At 33.6% G+C, this 22,500-nt stretch overlaps 3 protein-coding genes across 3 annotated transcripts in view; all 3 read left to right on the top strand.

Moving 5' to 3' along the window:
• Positions 1-2,664: 2,664 nt before the first annotated feature.
• On the top strand, positions 2,665-14,112 carry HELRODRAFT_179567 (hypothetical protein; the record flags this gene model as incomplete). The annotated part of the gene is made up of 7 exons (XM_009028388.1): positions 2,665-2,835; positions 7,343-7,455; position 7,641; positions 10,012-10,969; positions 11,209-11,350; positions 11,925-12,009; positions 12,181-14,112. The coding sequence occupies 7 exons, from the start codon at positions 2,665-2,667 to the stop codon at positions 14,110-14,112; spliced, it is 3,402 nt and encodes a 1,133-aa protein (XP_009026636.1).
• A 1,643-nt stretch (positions 14,113-15,755) lies between these two features.
• On the top strand, positions 15,756-17,478 carry HELRODRAFT_179566 (hypothetical protein; the record flags this gene model as incomplete). The annotated part of the gene is made up of 4 exons (XM_009028387.1): positions 15,756-15,774; positions 16,479-16,617; positions 16,848-17,049; positions 17,371-17,478. 4 exons carry the CDS (start codon positions 15,756-15,758, stop codon positions 17,476-17,478), a joined length of 468 nt encoding a protein of 155 aa, XP_009026635.1.
• Positions 17,479-18,913: 1,435 nt separating this feature from the next.
• Positions 18,914-22,500, top strand: part of HELRODRAFT_193594 (hypothetical protein) — a gene marked incomplete at its 5' end in the record, with an annotated part of 5,584 nt that continues 1,997 nt past the window's right edge. The window contains 4 exons of the mRNA XM_009028386.1: positions 18,914-18,936; positions 20,189-20,825; positions 20,953-21,111; positions 22,365-22,500. The exon at positions 22,365-22,500 is cut by the window's right edge and continues 67 nt beyond it. Coding sequence (XP_009026634.1) covers positions 18,914-18,936; positions 20,189-20,825; positions 20,953-21,111; positions 22,365-22,500 — 955 coding nt within the window. The remainder of the gene's footprint in view (positions 18,937-20,188; positions 20,826-20,952; positions 21,112-22,364) is intronic.

Below are 22,500 nucleotides of genomic sequence, written 5' to 3'. Positions count from 1 at the left end.
TGGGATGATTTTTATACTGTTGTGATGTTGTTGTTGTTTTTGTTAATGCTATTATAATGCCTATGTTGTTGTTATGGTGATTTTGTTGTTGTGATGATGTTTATACTGTGTTTATACTGATGACGTCCATGTGACGTCATTAAGTTATGCAATGTCTCTAATGTTATGTTTGTTTTTGTTAATAATTTCTTTTGATTTGGTTTTGCACTGAAATGGCTTAGAGCTAAGATTTTGATTGCTATTCATCACATATTTGTTGACGTATTATTGCAGTTACAAAGCGGAAGTAAAATGCAGTAGTATTAGTATTAGTAGTAGTAGTAATAGTAGTAGTAGTAGTAGTAGTAGTAGTAGTAGTAGTATTAGTAGTAGTAGTAAAAGCAACAGCATCAGCAGCAGTGGTAGCAGTAGCTTGTATGAATATTTGTATATCTAAAGACAGTTTCAATCAATTCAATACGAACTTATTTGGTTGTGTGCATGATGTGTGAATTTATAATAGTAATAGTATCATTTTACTTGAACATGCAATCTTCTAACGATATGTGCATGCGTGTCTTGTATGTCTGTGTGTGTGTGTGTTTGTGTTTGTGTGTCTGTGCGTGTGTACAAAATTAATATATGTTCGTTAATTAATTAACATGTGCGTGTTAATTTTTGTGTACGTGTTTGTTTGTATGCGTGTGTGCGCGCACTTGTATGTTTCGATGATAGCACGCCATCGTAACCATCTTTGAAAGTTAAATGAAAATGAATAAATTTTTTTAGGTAAAATGAACAAATCAATGCAAATAAACACACAAACATCACATCCACGTACACATTACAAACACGCATACGCACGCACACGCGCACACACACGCAGGCAGGTAGAACAATATTTCTTAATTAATAAAATCATTATTCGACTCAAATCATCAGCCAACCATTGCCTCGAGTTATCGTATTATAAGATCCTTTTAATGCTGCTAGGAAATAAAAGTTGATGGGATGTAATAATTAAAATTAAGTTTAATGTTTGTGTGCTTGAATGTTTGTGCGATGACTGTATGTGTGTGTATTTGTATTTCCATGTGTGTTTGTATGTGATTGTATTGTTTGTATGTGTATGTCTGTCTATGTTTTTGTGTGTTTGTGTGTTTTGCATGTCAGTCACGGTGTTTGTTTTTCATGTCTGTGTGTGTGTGTTTGACATTGTGTTTGAGAGGAAGATGATTTGTTTGATGAAGCGGTATTTGAACTTTGAACTTTGGAATGATGTGTTAATGAAAAGTTTGACCACAATGCAATTCATCTTGAGTAGAAAACGATTGGATTAAAATTGCATAAATTTAAGTTTAATTAATAAATAAATTAGTTCTCTTGTATATAATTGCGCTGATTATTGATAAGTTCATTTTACTCATTCATTCGTTCATTCATTCGTTCATTCACTCAATCATGTATTCATTCATTCATTTTGATCATCAAATTTTTTACAATTGGTCACACATCGATACGAAAATTATGCTTATGATAATCAAATTTTTTACAATCATTTTTTACTGTCCTTTAGTCATCTTTACGACATCTTAAATTTTGTCGTGAATCAACAACACCTACACACACTTACACTCGCACTCACTCGCACACAGACACGCACACACACACACGCACGCAAAACAGAACCAAAGGTTAGGAACAACTTCAAAACAACTTTCCAGCCAGCCAGTAAAACAATACAACAACATAGCAACACAACACCGGCCACCATACTAAAAGGTACTCTTAAACATGGGATTTAACTATTTACATAACCTTACGCACTCTATATTTAACTCAACTCATCTTAATCAATACTGTATATATATATATATATAATATATATATATATATATATGTGTGTGTGTGTATGTGTGTGTGTAATACGTTTAACATATACATATATCTATACATTATACACATACATATATATATATATATTGCTCAAATGCAATATTTATATATACATATATTTTTCATTGCTCATCATATAAGAGTGTGAATATATGGTTTACTTATTTATGATGTTCAATATAGCCTAAACATGTATATGTGTGTGTTTATATATATATATATATATATATATATATATATACCATCATTGTGTTTTGTGTAAATTGAGTATTATACTTTACAACATGTATGTTTGTATATGTTTGTATATGGATATATATGTATATACTATCATTGTCTTATGTGTTCATTGACCATTATACGTTAAAACATGTATGTATGTATGTATGTATGTATGTATGTATGTATGTATGTATGTATGTATGTATGTATGTATGTATGTATGTATGTAGATGGGTTGTAAACCTGTTTATATAGAGCTAAATGTATATAAGACATTTGAGTAGTGGCACAAGAACATTAAGAGCGGAGTGCACTTTTAAACGTCTTCTCTCAAATGTGTATATTTGCTCTTGTATAATGGAGATTTATTTTTCGTACTTTATTTCTCTGAATTAGATTAATTCGTGAATGCGATTTTGCTGTTTGCGTGTGATAATTTAATAACATTTTGGTATAATTAGTTTTTGGATAAAAATCTTTCCTAATTTTATTGCTCTTGGTAGCATTTTAATTTCATTTTTTAATTTTATTAAAAAATATTAATTAATTATTAAATTAAAATTAAACATGCCTCCTGGAATTAGCAAAACGAGTAGTGAATTAGTACGTGAGAAGGTTCTCAGCAATTTATCAAATGCTGGGATCCATATTAAATCTAGCATGCTCACAGATTTTAGGGAAAGAAATAAGATAAAGAAGTTCCTATCTCCAGTCCATAGCAAAGATAAAAAAGAAAAGGTTAGTTTGTTTCTTTATGACTTTATGTCTATGAATTTTTGTAATTATATTATTTATTTTGTAATTTTTTGTAAATAATTTTGCCTCTTTGTTTAATACATATGTCATTGCTTATGTAATATATATTTTATATATTTATTCAATTTTCAATTGCATCACAAAATATTACTTTCAGATATCCTTTTTAAATAATTTAAATAATTTTTTTTTTGGTGATTAATCATTCACCATTTATGCATACATTCATGCATATGTATTGCAGAAATAAATTTGATTTGATGATGACAACCTCAAACAAATCATCCACTAATATAATATCTAATATTCTAATATATATGACATCTGTTGTTCATTAACAACCCACACACACAAACACAATAACTGTTTGATTGAAGTCAAAATCATAATTATCTCCACTCAATCTTTCAATTCATCCATCCATCTATTGATCACTTCCATTATTAATTACTTTCTAACTTTTTTGTATACTGGTAGATAAGTGGCACCCAGCTCATTGCATCTACTTATATTTAATTAGTTTTTTTATTAGTGTATAATATATATATATATATATATATATATATATATATAGAGAGAGAGAGAGAGAGAGAGAGAGAGATACCTTGTATTTTATATGAAAATATATACATACACATATACAAAAGAAAATTCATATAACTTTACATATTTGGATATGGTAATATGTTTTATTGATTTGTTTATCTTTGTGTTTAAGTAAAATACAAATAAGCATCTATATTTATACATTTTTTATGTACATGTTTGTTTGTTTGTATGTATATGTTTATGTTTGTGTGTATGTGTGTTTATACTAATTTGCACATATATTGACAGGTGTTTTTGAATGTTCACACATTTTTATATATAGCATTCTAGGCAGGCATACACTCAATTAGATAGAAATACAGATAAAAAATTATACATAATAGAACATATATGCATAAATTCACACATACATATCTGGAGATAGGCATGTTTGTGCATTATGTATATGTGTGTATGTATGCATGTTTGTATGAATGAATGAACATATGAATTTATGTATTTGTGGGTATGTTTATATATGTGTGTAGACTTGTATGTATGTGTGAATGCATGCACACATAGATAATGTGATATAGGCAGCATAAATATAGTTGGAATTATGTGGCACTTTGTTGATTGATAGAACAGTAGATAGATTAAAGGTAGAGATAATGAAAGAATGGATGATATATCTAATATGATGTGTGATATATATTTTTGATAATGTCATCATGTCTGTACTCCCCATTTTTCTGTGGATGTTTTGTCCTGATTTTGGATGTATATGTGTGTGCGTGTGTGTGTGTGCAAATTGCTAGTAAGTTTTTAAAGTATTTCTTTATTGTCATATTTATAGGCATTTAAAAATATAAGAATCAATCATTTATATGGTTGTGTGGCTTACATGCATGTATGCATGTATAATAAATACACATGGAGGGTTGCACACACCCAAGAACACAACATCTCAGATGATGTGTTAGCACAGACATTCTGAACAACTGACATTCATGGGTTTTGCTAGAATTCTGTTCCCTTTGTGTGTGTGTGTGTTTGTCTGTGTGTGTGCGCGTGTTTGTGTGTCTGTGTTCATGAATAGGTAATAATATCTTTGACTTAACATGAAACAAACAAGACAAACGCACATACAGTGCACGTACATACACACACACACATATATGCACTTAGGTATTGGATAATTCACACACTCTCACGCGTTCATACACGCACAGGCATTATGCAAATGTGAATGTGTACTAAAATATCTACATGCCGTATTTTGTATATCTTCTTAGATGTTATACAAATACATGCCCATACATTCATTCCAACAAAATTACAAACACACTTCACATACATATACCTGTTCATACACAACAAACATGCACATTCTATGTATAAACAGTATTTTCTTACACGCACGTAACCTGCTTCTACACGTACACACGCACACGTAAATTTGTGCGCGAATGTTGTTTGTATTACAGCAGATATCTGTTGCTTAATTACCTGGGTTGTTGTGTTGCTTGTGGTGTGTGGATCTGTTCTTACTACTGGCATTTTTGTTTGTTTGTTTGTTGCTTTGTTTGTTTGTTGCTTTTTTTATGTTTCTATAATTTGCTGTCTACGCATCTTTATTTTATGTGTTTTATGAATGTTTCATTTCGTTTGTTTGGTTCATTTTTTCATTTTCTACACTGACTTGTTTAAGACAACCAGAACAACAACTACTCTACCAACAAGTTCAACCCATTTTTGTAACCACAACAACAACAACGTTAACAACAACAACTAATCCAGACAACAATTGCATATATCTGCATGTATATCTGCTCAAACTAATTCCACGTTTTCAATTTCCTTCACTTCACAAGACTTATGCATGTGTGTGTGTGTGTGAATATATGTGTGTGTAGTGTGCGTGCGTGTGTTTATGTATGTGTGTGGTGTGTGTGAATGTATGTGTATGTGTGCGCGCGTGTATTCTGCATTGGCTTTTCTTGTTCTTCCAGTTGTAATATGCATAATGAGGAAGTGAATTCTTTCTTACCAATGGCTTTGTGTTTATGTATGTGCGTGTGTGTGTGTGTGTACGTGTATGTGTGTTCGTGTATATATTATGCATTAGTTTGTGTGTACATATGCGCGTGTTTGTCGGTAATCATCCTGTTTGCTATTATCTTCATCAATGCTCTTATCACATTTTTCATTTTAATCATTTATTTAATCATTGTTATCGCCGCTGTTATATCATATTTTATCATTTCATCTTAATCATCACCATCATCATCGTCGTCGTCGTCATCATAACTAGGAGCACACTAATTAAACTCTCATGTGTATAAATTAATGCACACATGAATGCTCAAACACAACATTTCTATGGGATAGCGAGGAAAACATACAAAATAATGCATTTTTGCGTTGTGGTGGGCATTTTGCTCTGGTGCATGCATGCATGCATGCACCTACGAGTATGTGGTAGTGTGTATGTGTGTTTGCTTGTATTTTTTCATATCATTTTGCTTATATTTGTAGAAAATATGTGAATATGTATGTGTGTTGTATATACTGATATGTGTGTGAAAGTTTTGTTGTTTTTGCTATTGATGACGACGACGACGATGGTTGTGTCATGTGGCTGCAGTTTACATTACGAATTTTTATTGTCACTTGATAACGCAAACGGGTTTTCATTAGCAATAAAACTCCAGGAATGAGAAATTTGGTGAGGAGGATCCTGATGATGATGGCTATAGTGGTGATGATGATGAAGCTGATGATGATGATGATTATTGTGACTTGAGCAATGACTACAAATACTCACGCACATACAATCAAAAACACATGCACACGAACACACACACGATATATACACATCAATATTCAACACACACACACATATGCCCGCACCATCCTCTGTGTGTGTGTGTGTGTGTGTGTATTAATAGAACTCTCTAAAAAATTTCTAATAGCCCAACACATTAACATTACCTTCATCAAAAGGTTTTTTGTGATGTTAATGGCCACATGTAGATTTCTTTTGCTCCAGTGGATATATTTATTTATACGCTTGCTTATTTGTATAGATGGATGGTTGGCTGGCTGACTGACTGACTGGCTTATTGATTTGTTGTTTTTTTAATGGTTTGTAATCGTTTTGAGCTAATCCCTAGCGCCAGTCTTAATTGCCACTATTGCCTTCTTCTTGCATGTGGTAGATTTTCTTTGATCTCAAGATGTTGCCCCCCCTTCTCTCTCTCTCTCTCTCTCTCTCTTTTTCAATCTCTCTTTTTGATCTTTCCTTCTCTCTGTTACGTTGGGTTTTCTTCCTTAGTCTTTTCCTATTTCTCATCTCTTTCTCTCTCTCTCCCTCTCTCTCTCTCTCTTTCTTTCTCTCTCGTCATGTTTTTTACAGTACTCACATTACTTTATAATGTTCAAGTTATGTTAACATATGCAAAATACCCACATGCATACAACATTTGTACATATAACCGCATACGCGAACACAGGCGTACAGGCACACATGCATACATACACACATGCACACTAATACATACACATACATACTAATACGCACACTCACACATACACACACTCGTACGCGCGCACACATACATATTCAGCACATCAGAGAACTTGTTTTAATGTTTGATCAGTCAGGTGTGAAGGATGTTGGTTGACGTCATTATCTCACTTTTTCCTCATTTATCTTCCGTTCAGTTCTGTTCAGTCGTTTATTTTTTTCTAATTCAAGAATCATGTCTTAATTTAAGTTAGAATTGTCACAAATATTTGCATTTTTTACAATATTTTGTCGATATTTTTTGCATTGTACTAAAAGAACAAATTGAAAACTTCAATCCGTAATTTACTTTCTACTGAAATACTCATTTCAAACACGAAACAGCAGCGTGCTTCGAAGTACTCACCCACTTTCTGTCCACGAACACCACAGATGCCTTTGAGAAGAAGGCTTACGATGAACAACAACACCATTTTTGGAGTGCAACTTGCCAGGGTGCCTATGGTCCATCTGAATGATGAAGAGATGATTGGCGATGTTCCGAGGTTTGTATTTGTTTGTTTGTTTGTGCGTGTTTGTTTGTGTGTGTGTGTATGTGTGTATTGTGGTTATGTGTGTGTGTGTTGTTTTTATTTCCTTTTCCCAGCATCTTATAAAACTATTTGGTATTTTAAAATACAGATTTCTGTATGAAGCATTCAACATCTTATCAAATCATCTGGATGTTAAGGGTTTGTTCAGGAAGTCTGGATCTATCACTAGACTGAGAGAGTTGCAGGTTTGTCGGTTGACTGATTGATTTGTTGATCGGTTTTATGATTGATTGGTTGATTGCTTTGATTTTTTAGTTCGCAGATAAGTTTTTTAATTGGTTGAACGTTTGATCTAACTGCCAAGAAGGGCATAGATAGGATGAAAGTTGAAATGTTTGATTGATTGATTTATGTTAGCAAGCAATATTTTTCTAGTTTGATGATTAACTGGAATGTTGTAGTTGCTGTTGTTTGTTCGTCTGATAGATCATTTTTCTTTGTCCAATTGTTTTTTGATCATTGTTGGAGTTCACTGTGTGACTGACTGACTGACTGACTGGCTGAATGGCTAGATGATTGATTGATTTTTTCAGTCACGATTACTGCATACATATTTCATATATTGTTATAGTGTTCCATTTATGTGTACGTGTTTGTGCGTGTGTGTGTGTGGTGTGTGTGTGTTCATTTAGATATAATTAAGATAGTATATACCCTTTGCTATTTATTCAGTGTATATTAAATTGTAAGAGTGTAAGCAAGCAAGCCAGTGTCACAGAAATGTCATGGGCATGTTTTATTGGCTCGTTTGACGGATTTATGAGCCATGTTTGAATTTATGAAGTTGTCTGGAAATTTGCAGAATCTGTTATTCTGTTGTTTTAGCTGCGTGTTGTTATTGGTTTTATGGTTTTATTTGTCCCTATCATTATTATTATTGTTAATATTATGTTCTGATTGTTGTTAGTTTTTGTTATTGTTGTCAGTGCGTTTATGGCGGGATTTCTCGGTTGCATGTTTATTTCAAAAGGCTGTGTTTGTTTCTGCGTGTGTTTGTGTGTGTGCGCGCGTGTTTGTGTGTGCAGTCTAATTAATGTGTCCATACGAATGTGTGAATTGATGTTTGCTGCCTGGCACAATTGAACAGTTTGAAATGCTAATTATACATGATGTATTTTTGTAATATGTTGAAGGTCTTGTTACGTATTAATGAAGATGTCACCAAATTTGTCCTACAAATAGTACCGATGTAGTTAATGAGACTAATATAGGTACCCAAATGTACCCTAACACAAACCCACAATCACGCACACTCTCTCTCAAACAAAGGCACTAACATGCACGTACACACAGACAAACACACGCACACATTCTCACGTTTCACATCTTTATCAGTCATTAATTGCCAAGTTGAACGCTCAGTTTAGCTAGATAAGCCCATTCATTCATTCGTTCCTTTCTCATTCATTCATCTGGTTGACACACAGAAACGTACACACATTCACACAAACACTTTTATACATATGCACGTACGTTGTACATATAGTGTGCTTTTTGTGTGCACTTATTGACATATGTATGCGTAATTAAGTAGGTGTTCAAATAGATAAAGGTTTTAGGCAATGAAGTGAGGCACCTATCTTTATGTAATACATATACTTATTCGTCTTTATCTACTTATTTGTTTGTCTGTCTGTCTGTCTGTTCGTCTGTCTGTCTATCTATCTATCTTTATCTGCCTATCTATCTGTCTGTCTGTTTGTCTATCCATCTATCTAGCTTATTTTTGCATTTGTGGATAAGTTTAATACGGTAGAGTGTATAGAAACACACGCACAAGTACACACACACGCACGCACACATCCACATATAAAATAAATACATATATTAAGAGAACGCCCATACATCAATGTCAGTGCTGGAGAGATTTGAAAATTAACATCTCTGAATATAATGCTGTTTGTCGATGGGTCTGTTGTTGTTGTTGCTGTTGTTGTTGTTGCTGTTGTTGTTGCTGTTGTTGTTGATGTGATGTCGTTGATGATGATGTTGTTGATGATGATATTGATGATGATGGTGATGGTGATGTTGTTGGTGTCGTGGTTGTTATTGTAATTTGGTTGTTGTTGCTTGGTGGTGAATAGTAGTTAGAAGAAAGCAAGCAATATTGATATAGGTGGTCTTATTCTGATTATTTGTATAAATTTGGTAACGCATACACAAATACACAATTAGGTATTTGTATATAACGTTGTATATGCGTTAGAAATGAAGTATTGAATGGATGTATGAATGTTTGAATGGGCGTGAAAAGAATGAACGAAGAGGGAATGAATGATAAAAAACTGCTTTGGTGTCATAGGTTAACATTTTATGATGTTGTTGTTACTTAGTTGGGTTGCTGTTGTTGGGGTGGTGATGTTTTTTGTGCAGTTGTTGTTTTTGCTGACGTTGTATCATTGTTTATTTGTGATATTGTTGCCGACGATGACGTCATCATAAATTATTAGGATGATTGTGCTATTGCCGCAAAATATTTGAACAATCTAATGAATTTTCTCCATGTAGGATGAAATCGAAAAGACGGGACACATCCGGTTTTCATCGTCATCGACTTCCTCGTCGTCATCATCACCGTCCTCATCACTGACGTCAGCAAAAACATCGACAACAACAATGTTGACAACAATGTTGACAACAAATGACGTCATCGATCTCTCTTGCCTGGTCAAGCAGTTCTTCAGACAACTTCCAGAGCCATTGATAACATTCAAAGTGTACAATCTGCTAGTCAGCTGCTGGGAAAAAATCAACAACAACAACAACATCAACGATGATAATAATAATGGGAACAGTGGTGTTGATGATAAAAATAATAATAATAATAATAGTAATAACAATAATAATAATAATAATAAGTTATCCTCGAAATCCATACTTCACGTTCTGTTACTTCTTCCTCCCGTCAATCTATCCACACTGAAATTGTTATCAATATTTCTACACAAAGTATCCCAACAGAGCTGCACCAACAAAATGGATTCATCAAACCTGGCCGTCTGTTTCGCTCCATCTATCCTCAAATCTGAACCCCTACCAAGAAAAAGTTTTTGCACTCTTGGAGATTTCAGTGGCGGCCACAGCAACCACCATCATCTGCAGCAATCACAAAAAGCGTTCTTGACAGAGTCCAACAACAGAACTACTTTGAAAAGTGAAGTTGCGATAGTCGAGTTTTTGTTGAAGCACTGGCAGGATATTGGAAATGTTGAGGAGGTTTTTCTGTCGACATCACCACCATCAACATCGTCAACCAATCAAATTGTTCCCAGTAAATTATCCCCCCTATCGTCGAGAAGCAACTTCTCATGCCACACGAACTCAACCACACTTTCGACGTCGACTGCACTTAGCACGAGCAAGAAGTTTGTTAAGAATAAAAACTGCAACAATTTCAGCACTCCTAGCAACAAATACTTATCGAAAGTGAACAGGAGAGCCGTTGATTTCAATCTGACACAAATTGGTAACTGCAGCGTATTTACATTTAAGTAGTGTAGTATTCATCGTACAGTTTAATAAGTGTTCCCAATACTTAGTGCTGGGTTATTTTAAAAATTTCATTACAAACCAAACAAGTATGCAACTAATTCAAAAATTGTTTTTATACTGCTACTTATACTAATACCAATCTAGACGACGACGAAAGGCTCAACTACACAACTACAACGGCCAGAGATGAACTATCCACCACCACCACAACAGCCACAGAAGCAACTTCATCAGCAGCAGGAGTAGAGCACTTGAATGTAACAACACCTGCAATAAGCATCAGTGACATGAAGAAGATGAAGAAGAAGAGGAAGATGCTGCAAGATTACAATAATGTTTCTACTCTCGCTTGCAAGTAAGTCACTCTTATCTATCTTCTCAGCTCTACCTTTAAATTTTTATGTAATTTTTTGGGGTTTTTGTTTGTACCAACGTAACTTATGATGATATGAATATGGTGGTTAATAAATTTGTTTATACTCAATGCATAAAGCTATGATTAACTTTGAAAATTTTTCAATTTTCACCAGAAAAAAGAAATTTTTGAGCATGTTTATGAGCGAGAAAAAGAAAAAATCAAAGAGCATGACCACTCGATCGCCATCGTCATCATTGCCGCCACCACCACCATCATCACCACCATCGTCGTCATCATCAACACCGCCACTACCGTTGAGACATCTTTCAACCACTCTTCCTCATCATCTCCATCTCGATAGTACGGCTGTTGCTGCTGCTGCTGCTGCTTTGGATATGTTAGCTGAATTTTGAGTTTTTGAATGAATGTGTGTAAATGAATGATTAAAAGAATGAATAGATGAATGAATTAAATAATTAAATTAGCTCATTAATTAATATTTTGCACAAATTTTAAAATATTAAACAAATATTACCGTTAATTTTAATTTTTGTCCTTTTTTTCTCCCCAGAAATCAAACGACAGTCACAAAGTCAAGCAAGAAGAACGTGAAGAATTTCTTCAACATGATCAGAGGCATCAAAAAGTCGTCTGAGGTTAGATTGAATTGAAACAACTATCTGAAACTTACAAATTTTTTATCACTCCTTCTCAGTTATTAAATTACAATCACATTTCTATGCAACACACAATGACTTTCTCTATGTTAAACAAGATCGTTTTGACAGTAAGGAATTTCCAATAATGATATTCAATATTTTATACAGCAGCGGGCGTCGTCGCCATCCGAGACACTGCCCAATAAATCAGTAATAACGATGTCGCTGAAGAAGTCGAAAGCAGCCAACAAGAGTCACAGCATTATTGAGAATAACTTGAAAGAAAACGTCGACCCGAATGTCACCACACGTACTACCAAACTCCACCACCACAACAACAACAACACTTCGTTCTTCAACAGTACTTTCTTCAACAAGACATTCAACAAAACCCAGCCACACAACACAACAGCGGCACACAACAAATCATCGTTCGATGGATTCAGTATATTTAGCAGAAGCTTCAAAAAGCGCAACAGCAAGAAAAATATCGACAACACACTGCTCAGCAAGTTGAACGTTACGAGCGTGGCCACCACCGCCACCGATGCAGTCAGTAGTAACTTGTATTCATCGACGAGACGACAGCGTTTTTCAGACGTTCTGACGTCTGCTAACAGAACGTTCAGTGACTACAGAACAAGCAGTAGAATGACGAACATGAGACACGGTTTACCGTATCAAGCTGATGCTGCTAACCATCACCGCCATAATCTCCCTAAATATAACAGCATAAATAACAGGGCTGATGGTGACCTGGAGGATGATTACAAATACAAAAATAAACAACTGAAGCGTAGTAATCAACTTTATCAACTACCGCGTCATCATCATCCCCACGGCAATCATCATCAGCATCGTCGTCATCATACCAAATATAACTTGGACCTTTCTTTCGTTGGTTCAAACGATGATGATGATGATAACAAAGATGATGTTGATGATGATTACTTCGTCGATGGTAATGTGAACAATCTAGACATAGCTATATTAAACAACGATGACGATGATGAGGATGATGTTTATCTCGATGATGACGAATACGACGATGACGATGATGACGACGACAAAGCAAAAAACTTCATCAGTCTCCGTGCCAACCCACTAAACATTGGCAGCACCACCAACAACATTACCACCAACAACAACCTCAACAACAATCTCAACAACATCAGCACTGTTGATGCAGCTGGTTATGTCAACTACCACAATGCCAATGAAGACACTCACCTATCCAACTCGGCTGATTATTCCTTGGATGTCCCGGAACTATCCAACCTCTCGATGGCCCTCAACAATGGGACCTACTGTGGACCGAAACGTCGCGGCAACAGCAGCAGTAGCAGCGGCCACAAGCACGTCAGTAATGTGACAAACAACAACACCACCACCAGCAACAACAACAGTATTTTCAACAACAGCAAGTCCTACCACAGCAACAAGAGTTTTTACAAAACAGACCCAGCCAAATGCAATAGTAAAAGTAACAACTGCACCAATAATTATTATTACATTAATTGTAATTTCAGCGAGGTGAGTCGTGATGCGTGTACCTCAGAATTTCATTGGCATCGTCGTCACCAGCATCTTGCCGATAAAACTTCCATCAAACCATTTAACATTGATGATGACGGTGATGAGATTCTTGAAACGGCAACTACAACAGCCGCAACCGCAGTTACAGTAGCCACAAACGCAGCAGCAACAGCTAACACAAAGCTACCTGGAAAGATCTGCCAGGACATTTCAACTCCAGCATATAAGAATAAACTGAAGAGGGAATCTTTATCAGATTCCTTCGTCACGTCCAGCAAAAAAACAACGAAACATGAACTTTTAATGGAAGAACCTGAAGAGCCACAGCAACAGCAGCAAGAAATTGCGCCACAGTATTTCGCGAACAGACCTCACACCAGCCAGCACCACAACAGCCAACAAAAGCAGCCACCACCGCAACGACAGCAGCTACAGCGACAACTGCACGCCAATGGCCTGCCATTAAGTCAGCTGAGTTTAGATAGCGGTGTCGTGGTGGTTGGGTCTACTGACTTCGAGAAATTAACCAGAACACATTCCAACGTTTTGTGCCAGAGCAGCTAAGACATCTCTATCACAATGACGACTCATGTACACTTATGTATGTCTCTGTATATAAAATATTGACAATGAACATGATACATTATAAAAGTGCCTAATAAATATATCGCTGTTAGGTACACTCTTTACATTAAGTAAACCTCTCTATATATAATATGAAAAATGAAATATGTGTAATACAGTTGTCTCGGAATCGAAAATATATTACAAAGCATTTGCCTATGAGATGAATTTATTAATAATAAAACTATAGTAGTGACTTATAAAGTTTATCGTGTAGCTGACCTACATGTCCCTCTGTCGTCTGCTTTTCGTTTCTTGTCACTACAGAAACAATTGTAAATATGAATGAAAATAAAGTGTACTATTGGTGATAAAAATATCGCGGTAATAATTGATTTTTGTTTAACAGTCCTCTCTCCATACGTAACATTAACATCTACATATGTTTGTATGTGCGTGTGTATTCAGTTAAACAAATTTTTTAGAATTTTATTTTAGAATTCAGTCTAAGAGCTAGTTTTAACTGATTAAGTCACTAGGGCAGCATTTTGTTTTACGATATATATATACACATCGTCGAATATTAATAATATATCTATAATTTATTTATGATATTCATAATATATCTATAATTTATTTATGATATTCATAATATATCTATAATTTATTTATGATATTCATAATATATCTATAATTTATTTTATACACGAATATGGCAGCACTGGTCATTTTAATTCGATACAAATTTTCGGACTTTTAAAAAATTCTCACTTTACATTTCATTAATGTGCCATGTGTGTGTGTGATGTATTTGTGTGTGTATGTGTGTGTATATATTTAAATCTTCGTGTTTGTGTACCTGCGTACGTGTGGGCGCTAATATGTTTTAAAGTTATTTTCAAGTCAATTTCAATTATCCATCTATCTATCTATCTATCTATCTATCTATCTATCTATCTATCTATCTATCTATCTATCTATCTATCTATCTATCTATCTATCTATCTATCTATCAACTTCCTACATTACATTCCCACATGGGCAAAATCGCACACACGCATATACATATATATATATATATATATATATATATATATATATATATATATATATATATATATATATATATGTTTGTGTGTGTGTGTGTGTTTGTGTGTGTGTGTGTGTGTGTGTGTGTGTATAAAGTACATAATTGCACGCATAATAGTATTAAAAGTACGATTGTTAGTGTTATTAAAAGTACTATTATAATACTGTACTGTCACATAGACAGATCATGGTTCAATAATATTAACATAAAACATCCATTTTTGAAACATCTTTTTTTAGGTTCTTTATTTTATATATATATATATATATATATATATATATATATATATATGTATATATATATATATTTCAAATTGTAACTTGTTTTGCTTGTAACCATATTGCGCTGTTATTATCGTGTTGCAACATTTCGGCTACTTTTATACCTATCATACTCAGGCATTTGTTATAAAATCGTTGCCAAACACATACGTATATGTATATATATTGGTTCTTGTACTATATCTAATACAGTCAACATCTAATTTGGATGAAATACAATATTTTTGAAACATTTTGTGTTCGTTGTTTAGTTCGTTCAAAATGTGACACAAATGACATTGCGAAAGGAAGGTAGGTCATAATGTAGAGAGTTGACGAAGCCTAGAAATAAATTTTTTAGTATATTAAAAAATTGTACGAATGAGCGAATGTAAAAATTTACTTTTCTTCTATTAGTAAAGTATAAATTACACGTCATACCTCGGGGAACTGGGTCTTTGGATGCTAAACGAAGATTGATTGATTGATAGTAAAGTATAAGTTGCGAGAATTTACAAAAATTCATTGAAAACGTAGTGGTCTCGGCTAATTTTATTTCAGGCTACTGCTACAACTATCTCTCTTCGATTGTTTAGTAAAATAGAACAGTCTGAACGTGTCCGTGAATGTTTAACGTTTTAGGTTGATGACTGTTCGTGATTTGGTGGCCGCAATGGTTGAATAATATTTAAGCCGCGTTTTGTTCATCACGAAAATTTTCTTTAAAATGTTTCCGTTCGCTCGTGTGAGGCAAATAATTCGTTTATTTTTTTTAATCTTATTTAAAAAAAATGAAAAACTTCAAATCAAGCCTCTGTTTACAAAAAATATAATAAACAAGTCTATAGCGTTATACGAGTGTATTAAATTTTTTATTCATTTACGTAATGATTATTTATTTCGAAAGAAAAATTTGAGAGTTCTAGAAATAATGTACCTATCTTCAACTATTGCTCGATTTGTGATAATAATGGTACTGGCCACAAATAATTTACTACCAACATCGTCACCGAGAGGCTTCCTCCGTGCAGCAGCAGCAGATCACGAGTCCCAGTGTGACAAGAGCGACAGACGGACACTGGCAAACAAATGGCGGAAAATCATCAACCACCCGAGGCAGGGACAGATGGTTTTCGCCATGAGTTTGTTGGACGGGTCGGTACAGTCTTGAGTTCTGTGCTGTTTGTATTGCTAAAATTTTTACCTGAAAACTAAGAGATAAGAAAGTTACGTTACAACAATTGTAGTTTAAAAACATTTGTTAAATAACAATAGGGTAGATACTAAAACTGTAACAGTAACAACACTGCTTTTAATGAACTTTATAACTATTCGTACTAGTATAAATGTTCGCTACAAAATCTATACTAAACCTATCGATTCAGCATTATAAAATACGTTCCCGGATCGAATTATATTCTCCGATACGACCACGAACGTCGGCAGCGCATCGCTTGGCGTCTTGTGGCTGCCATCGACGCCGTCATAACTTCTCTGCACCGCCAGGATCAGCTTGAGAAAGTTCTACATGAAGCATACGATGGAGCTCTCAAGAACATCGGAGAGGTTCCGTTTTCTGTCGTTCAGGTTTTCGTTTGGCTGGAGATTGAAGTTTCTATTTTGAGAAATTTGGTTGTTTGAGAACCAGTTAAAAAATTTTTGTTGATTAAATGATTTTCGTTATTTAAATTCATTCATTCGTTATATTATATTAAATAATATTAACGTAAAACGTGGTTCAGTTACTTATTTCCTATAAGTTACTTTCTCTACTTTCACATTCTTGGTTTTGTTGAAGTAATCCTCAATTATAGATGATCGATTAAATTTGTTAAAAATTTTCAAAATGAACAAACGGTCGAATGAATGAATAAACGAATGAGTAAGTGAATGAATGAATGAATCCAGGCGTTCATGAGAAGTTTCAACGAAGCAGGTAAGAACTTCAACTGGAGTGCGACAGTCTTCAACCGCTGTCTCATCTATCTGTACGAAGAAATCACTTCATTCCATTGAACTCTCAGTCGATAACTCAGTTGTTCCTAACTTAATATCGTATCTTTTAAAATTTCTCTGTGAACCAAAGTTTTGATGCGAATAAATATAGATCTATAATTTAAAATTTGATTGCATTTTTTAAACATAAACTAACTCAATTGAATTGAATTGATAAATTGATTATTTAATCTAGCTTAATATCACTAGTGTAACAATTCATTACTTTTATTAGCAATAAGTTTAACACAAACGAAAGCTATGTTGACGAGCGGACTGACAAAAAATGTTATAAAATAACATTAAAATGGAAAAATGTTTTGATAAGTTTGCCATTTAACATTATTATTTGCATTATCATTACCATCAACCTTAGATTTTCAGATTTTGAGAGGATTAACATTGAAAATTTTTTTGTCTGTTCGTGGAAAATAAATGTACAAAACATTTCACGTACGTTAACACACACACTCATCCACACACACACTCACACACACGCGCACACACAGATGCACTACACATGCCTGCTAACGTTTAACCACGCATTATTATATAGGTACATTCAAATGCATGACTCGCCTTGCGTTTGCGTTACATACACACACACACACACACACACAGAAAGAGAGAGAGAGAGAGAGAAAGAAAGAGCTGCGAGAGAAAGCTGCCTATTATGTTGTCCATCCATTCCGCTATTTATTGGTTGGTTTATTTAAGTATATGTATATGATATATAGCTACATGTGCATGATTTATGCTCTTTCCTATTACACATATACATTCGTTAGGTTTTTTTCTATAAACAAAAACAAAATATAGACATACATAGATATACAATGAATACACTTTTATCAACATTTACACATAATAAATACATACAAAAACGTGTAGAGGTATGTGTATTTAATTAACTTGTGTTTACTGTGTGATTATTATTTTATTATGATTATTATTTCTTTAATTTTTTAATATTACGTATTAACATATTTACTGAATAGTCTCAAAGGCCATTGCTCAAAAAGCAATAAATTAAAACGATAGAAGCGTCGATGATGACTTGAATCTATGAAGCGTATTCGTGATATCATGTATATGTTTATGTGTTTTCTATGACTATCCACATGTGATCATTATGTTTGTCTATATGTGTGTATGTGTGTGCGTGCGTTTGGAGTGTGCGTGCGTGTGTACGTATGTATGTTTTATTTGCATGTTATAAGCACGCATGTACTTTATCTATACCTCTATAGTTCTATACACACATTACACGCACACATACACGCACATGTGTATACAAATACATACAACATGATCAACAACAATACGCTATACACAATATATGTATTGTATATATATCTACATAACTCATGATTATAATACCCACCAAAAAAGAAGAAAGTGAAAAAAGAGAGAGTGAGTGTACACGCAAGCAAGTATATGTACAATGCATACACACATGTACAATGAAGATCGAAGCTTGTTCACACATACACATACGCACGCACACACACACACAGACACACGTACACGCACACACACACACATACATACATTACACATACATACATTACACATACATCTACAGTATAGAGTTGATTGCACACAAGCATACATATATGGCATACGCAGTACAGTATATGTAAGCTACTACCACGCATTTCTTTCGACAATATTGTATTGCTGGGTCGAGTGGGTACGGACGGCTGACCGGTAGTTAGGTGAGTCAGGTGATTCCATAATTAATTTACGATCATAACATATACATAATTTATCAATTTGTCATAAGTGTTGTAATTAAAATTAAATAACAGTTAAGAATGATTACTTATTTATTCATATATATATTATATATATTGATAACATGAGTGTTTAATTTAATACTTTAATAATCCTACCTAAATTATTAAATAACGATATAATACAATATAATACAGCATTTATTCGATCCAAAAAATCAATTAAGAATGACTATTTATTTATTCATATTTTTATTTATTCATTGATTGTTACATTAAGTTACATTTCATTACATCACATTACATTACATTACATTATTATTACATTACCAAAATTATCATCGAGTGTTTAATGTTTATTGTTTATAGAAGCATAGATGCTATCGCATTAGCCAAATTATTTTTAAATTATCTAACTAAATCATTGTTGTAATGTAACACTAACAAAGTGTGCTTTGACTCAAACTTTGCTGTCAGCCATTTTGTAAACAACATATCATGTGGGAAATAATAACAATAGAAGCTATATAGGCCGTGTTTTGATTTTCATTAGCTTATAAAGTACAGACCAATCTTGTCATTGTTAAATATCTTGAACGTCAATCTTATTTACTAGGTTAGTGCAGATGTTAAATGAGTGCATAACTTCATGTTTAATCACAAATTTCTAGCTAGGTTACTCACGGACAGATGATGTTTGTTGAATTATAACTAATTGTTAATTTAATTCCATCCAGTTATCGAATGCTAGTTAACTACATGAGTATGGCGTCATTTTATGTAAAATTTGCAAAACGGGCTAATCCTACCCATAATAATAATAATAATAATAACAACACCAACAACAATAATAACAAAAATGATAAAAATCACAGCAACAACAACAACCGTTCAACAACTACACCAACTTTCGACATCAGAGTATATGTTATAATTCTACTCTTATGTAAACTTTTTATACTACTACTACTACTACTACTCTATCGATCCAACAGCCGAGCATCAAAATCCGCAACTGACCACCAACCCCAGCCTAAGCCACAACAATTTCCCAAACTACATCCACCAAAATGGCTACTTCCGGTTTGGGATGACGTCACAGAAAAATACGTGATTAGGGATGTCAGCGCTGATGAAATAACTCAAAAGCTTTATCGCATTTCAAATTGCTCGAAGTTCATAGTGAAAAATGTGGGATATAAATATTCCAGAGTGGAAAAACCCGAATATCCGGAATTTCTGAATTCCGGGTGGACGAAAGTAGTTCATAAATTTATAAATGCAGACGGCAAAGTTGTGGCGCTAAAATCTTTCAACAGCGCCGGAAATGACGTAATGATTTGTTACCAAAAATCAAAAAATAACACCAAACGGTATCATCAAAATTCATTTTTCAACAATATGGTTTTCAGCGCCAAACCTTCTGACGACAACGGAAACAGTAGCAACAACATAAATAATAACATTAATAACAATACTGATACTCAATTTGATGGTGATGACGAAGACGACGACGACGAAACGAGCCACGAAAATGTGGAAATGATGATGAGATGCATGAAGACAGTTAAATGGAAGTTGTATAAGGAAGCTTACATCATGCATATTATGGATCATCATTCTGTAGCCAAGGTTATTGTGCGTAAACTCGCTTGTTTGCAAGATATATTATAATTAATTATAATATTATAGTGGTAAATTAAACTTTTTTTATTTCTGCCTATTTGGTTTAATATTTTTGATACGTATTAATTACCAGCTGGAGGATTTGTGCATTACAAATTTCAACAATTTTACATCGGCACCATCATCGTCGCCACCATCATCATCATCATCTGCACTCATTTACTCAACAAAACTCGGTGAGGAAGTGACGTTGATAAAATTGTTGCAGCTCTCCTGGGAAGATAGACTGAAAGTAAGAGGATCGCTCGTTAAATAAATTTTTAGTATAAACGCCATAGCCATCATATCATCGTCATCATCATCATCTTCTTCTTCTTCTTCAACTTTATCATCGTCATCATTGTCGCCATAGTTTTATCATCTTCATTATCAGTATCATCCTCATCATCATTATCCTCCTCATCAATCTCATCATCATCATCAATATCATCATCATCATCATTATCATCATCATCATCGTCGGTATCATTAATATCTTTCTCTTAAACAAAAACAAATTCATTATCCTCACGTATGGTATGTGATGATGATTGATGTGATGAGTTTGAACTTTAGCTAGCCAAATAATCTAACAACAACAGCAACAACAACATTTCTCCCGCCAACCATGCACAAGTGCTATTAAAATTGATGGACTTCTAGAAAATTTTTTTTATTATTTTTATTATTTTTATTATTCATCATTATTTTCTTATTATTTATTTGTTTTTTAAATTCTGTATAATTCATCTTGTTGTTTTTTTTCTATTTGCTGTATTTAAAAAATAAAAAAATAATAAAAGCGTATTGCTTCTGAAACAAATTTGTACACCAAACCTGTAGTGATACTTTACTGGATGAATGTTTCCAATGTTATTTAATCCAGAAGTGTATCTGATAATTTTTTCATTTTTCACTTTCATTTTTTTTTCTTTATACGTTCATTCATTCATTTATCTCTTCATTCATTCGTTCGTTCATCATGGCGTCAATCAAATCAATCATTCAATGGTTAAATACTTTATTTTCCTATGTATTTGTTTTTCTGTACTTAAGTACATATTTCATTCATTCATTCATTCATTCATTCATTCATTCATTCATTCATTCATTCATTCATTCATTCATTCATTCATTCATTCATTCATTCATTCATTCATTCATTCATTCATTCATTCATTCATTCATCCATCCATCCATTCATTCATTCATTCATTCATTCATTCATTCATCCATTCATCCATTCGTCCATCCATCCATCCATCTATTCATTCATTCATTCATTCATTCATTCATTCATTCATTCATTCATTCATTCATACATTCATTCATTCATCCATTCATCCATTCATTCATCCATCCATCCATCCATTCATTCATTCATTTATTTATTCATTCATTCATCCATTCATCCATTCATTCATTCATTCATTCATACATTCATCCATTCATCCATTTATTCATCCATTCATTCATCCATTCATTTATTCAATTTAAACGAAACAGATTTGCTACGGAGTCACAAAATTGTTAAATTACTTCCATCAGAGCAACAATGCATTCCGTAGAACAATCCTCATCAATGATTTCAGACGCGAGCAGTTCGTCATCGTCAATAATGACGTCATAATCAGTGACCTTG

This window comes from Helobdella robusta, assembly GCF_000326865.2.
Source record: "Helobdella robusta unplaced genomic scaffold HELROscaffold_55, whole genome shotgun sequence".
NCBI lineage: Eukaryota > Metazoa > Annelida > Clitellata > Rhynchobdellida > Glossiphoniidae > Helobdella > Helobdella robusta.
This window is presented reverse-complemented; position numbering and strand designations above follow the sequence as displayed.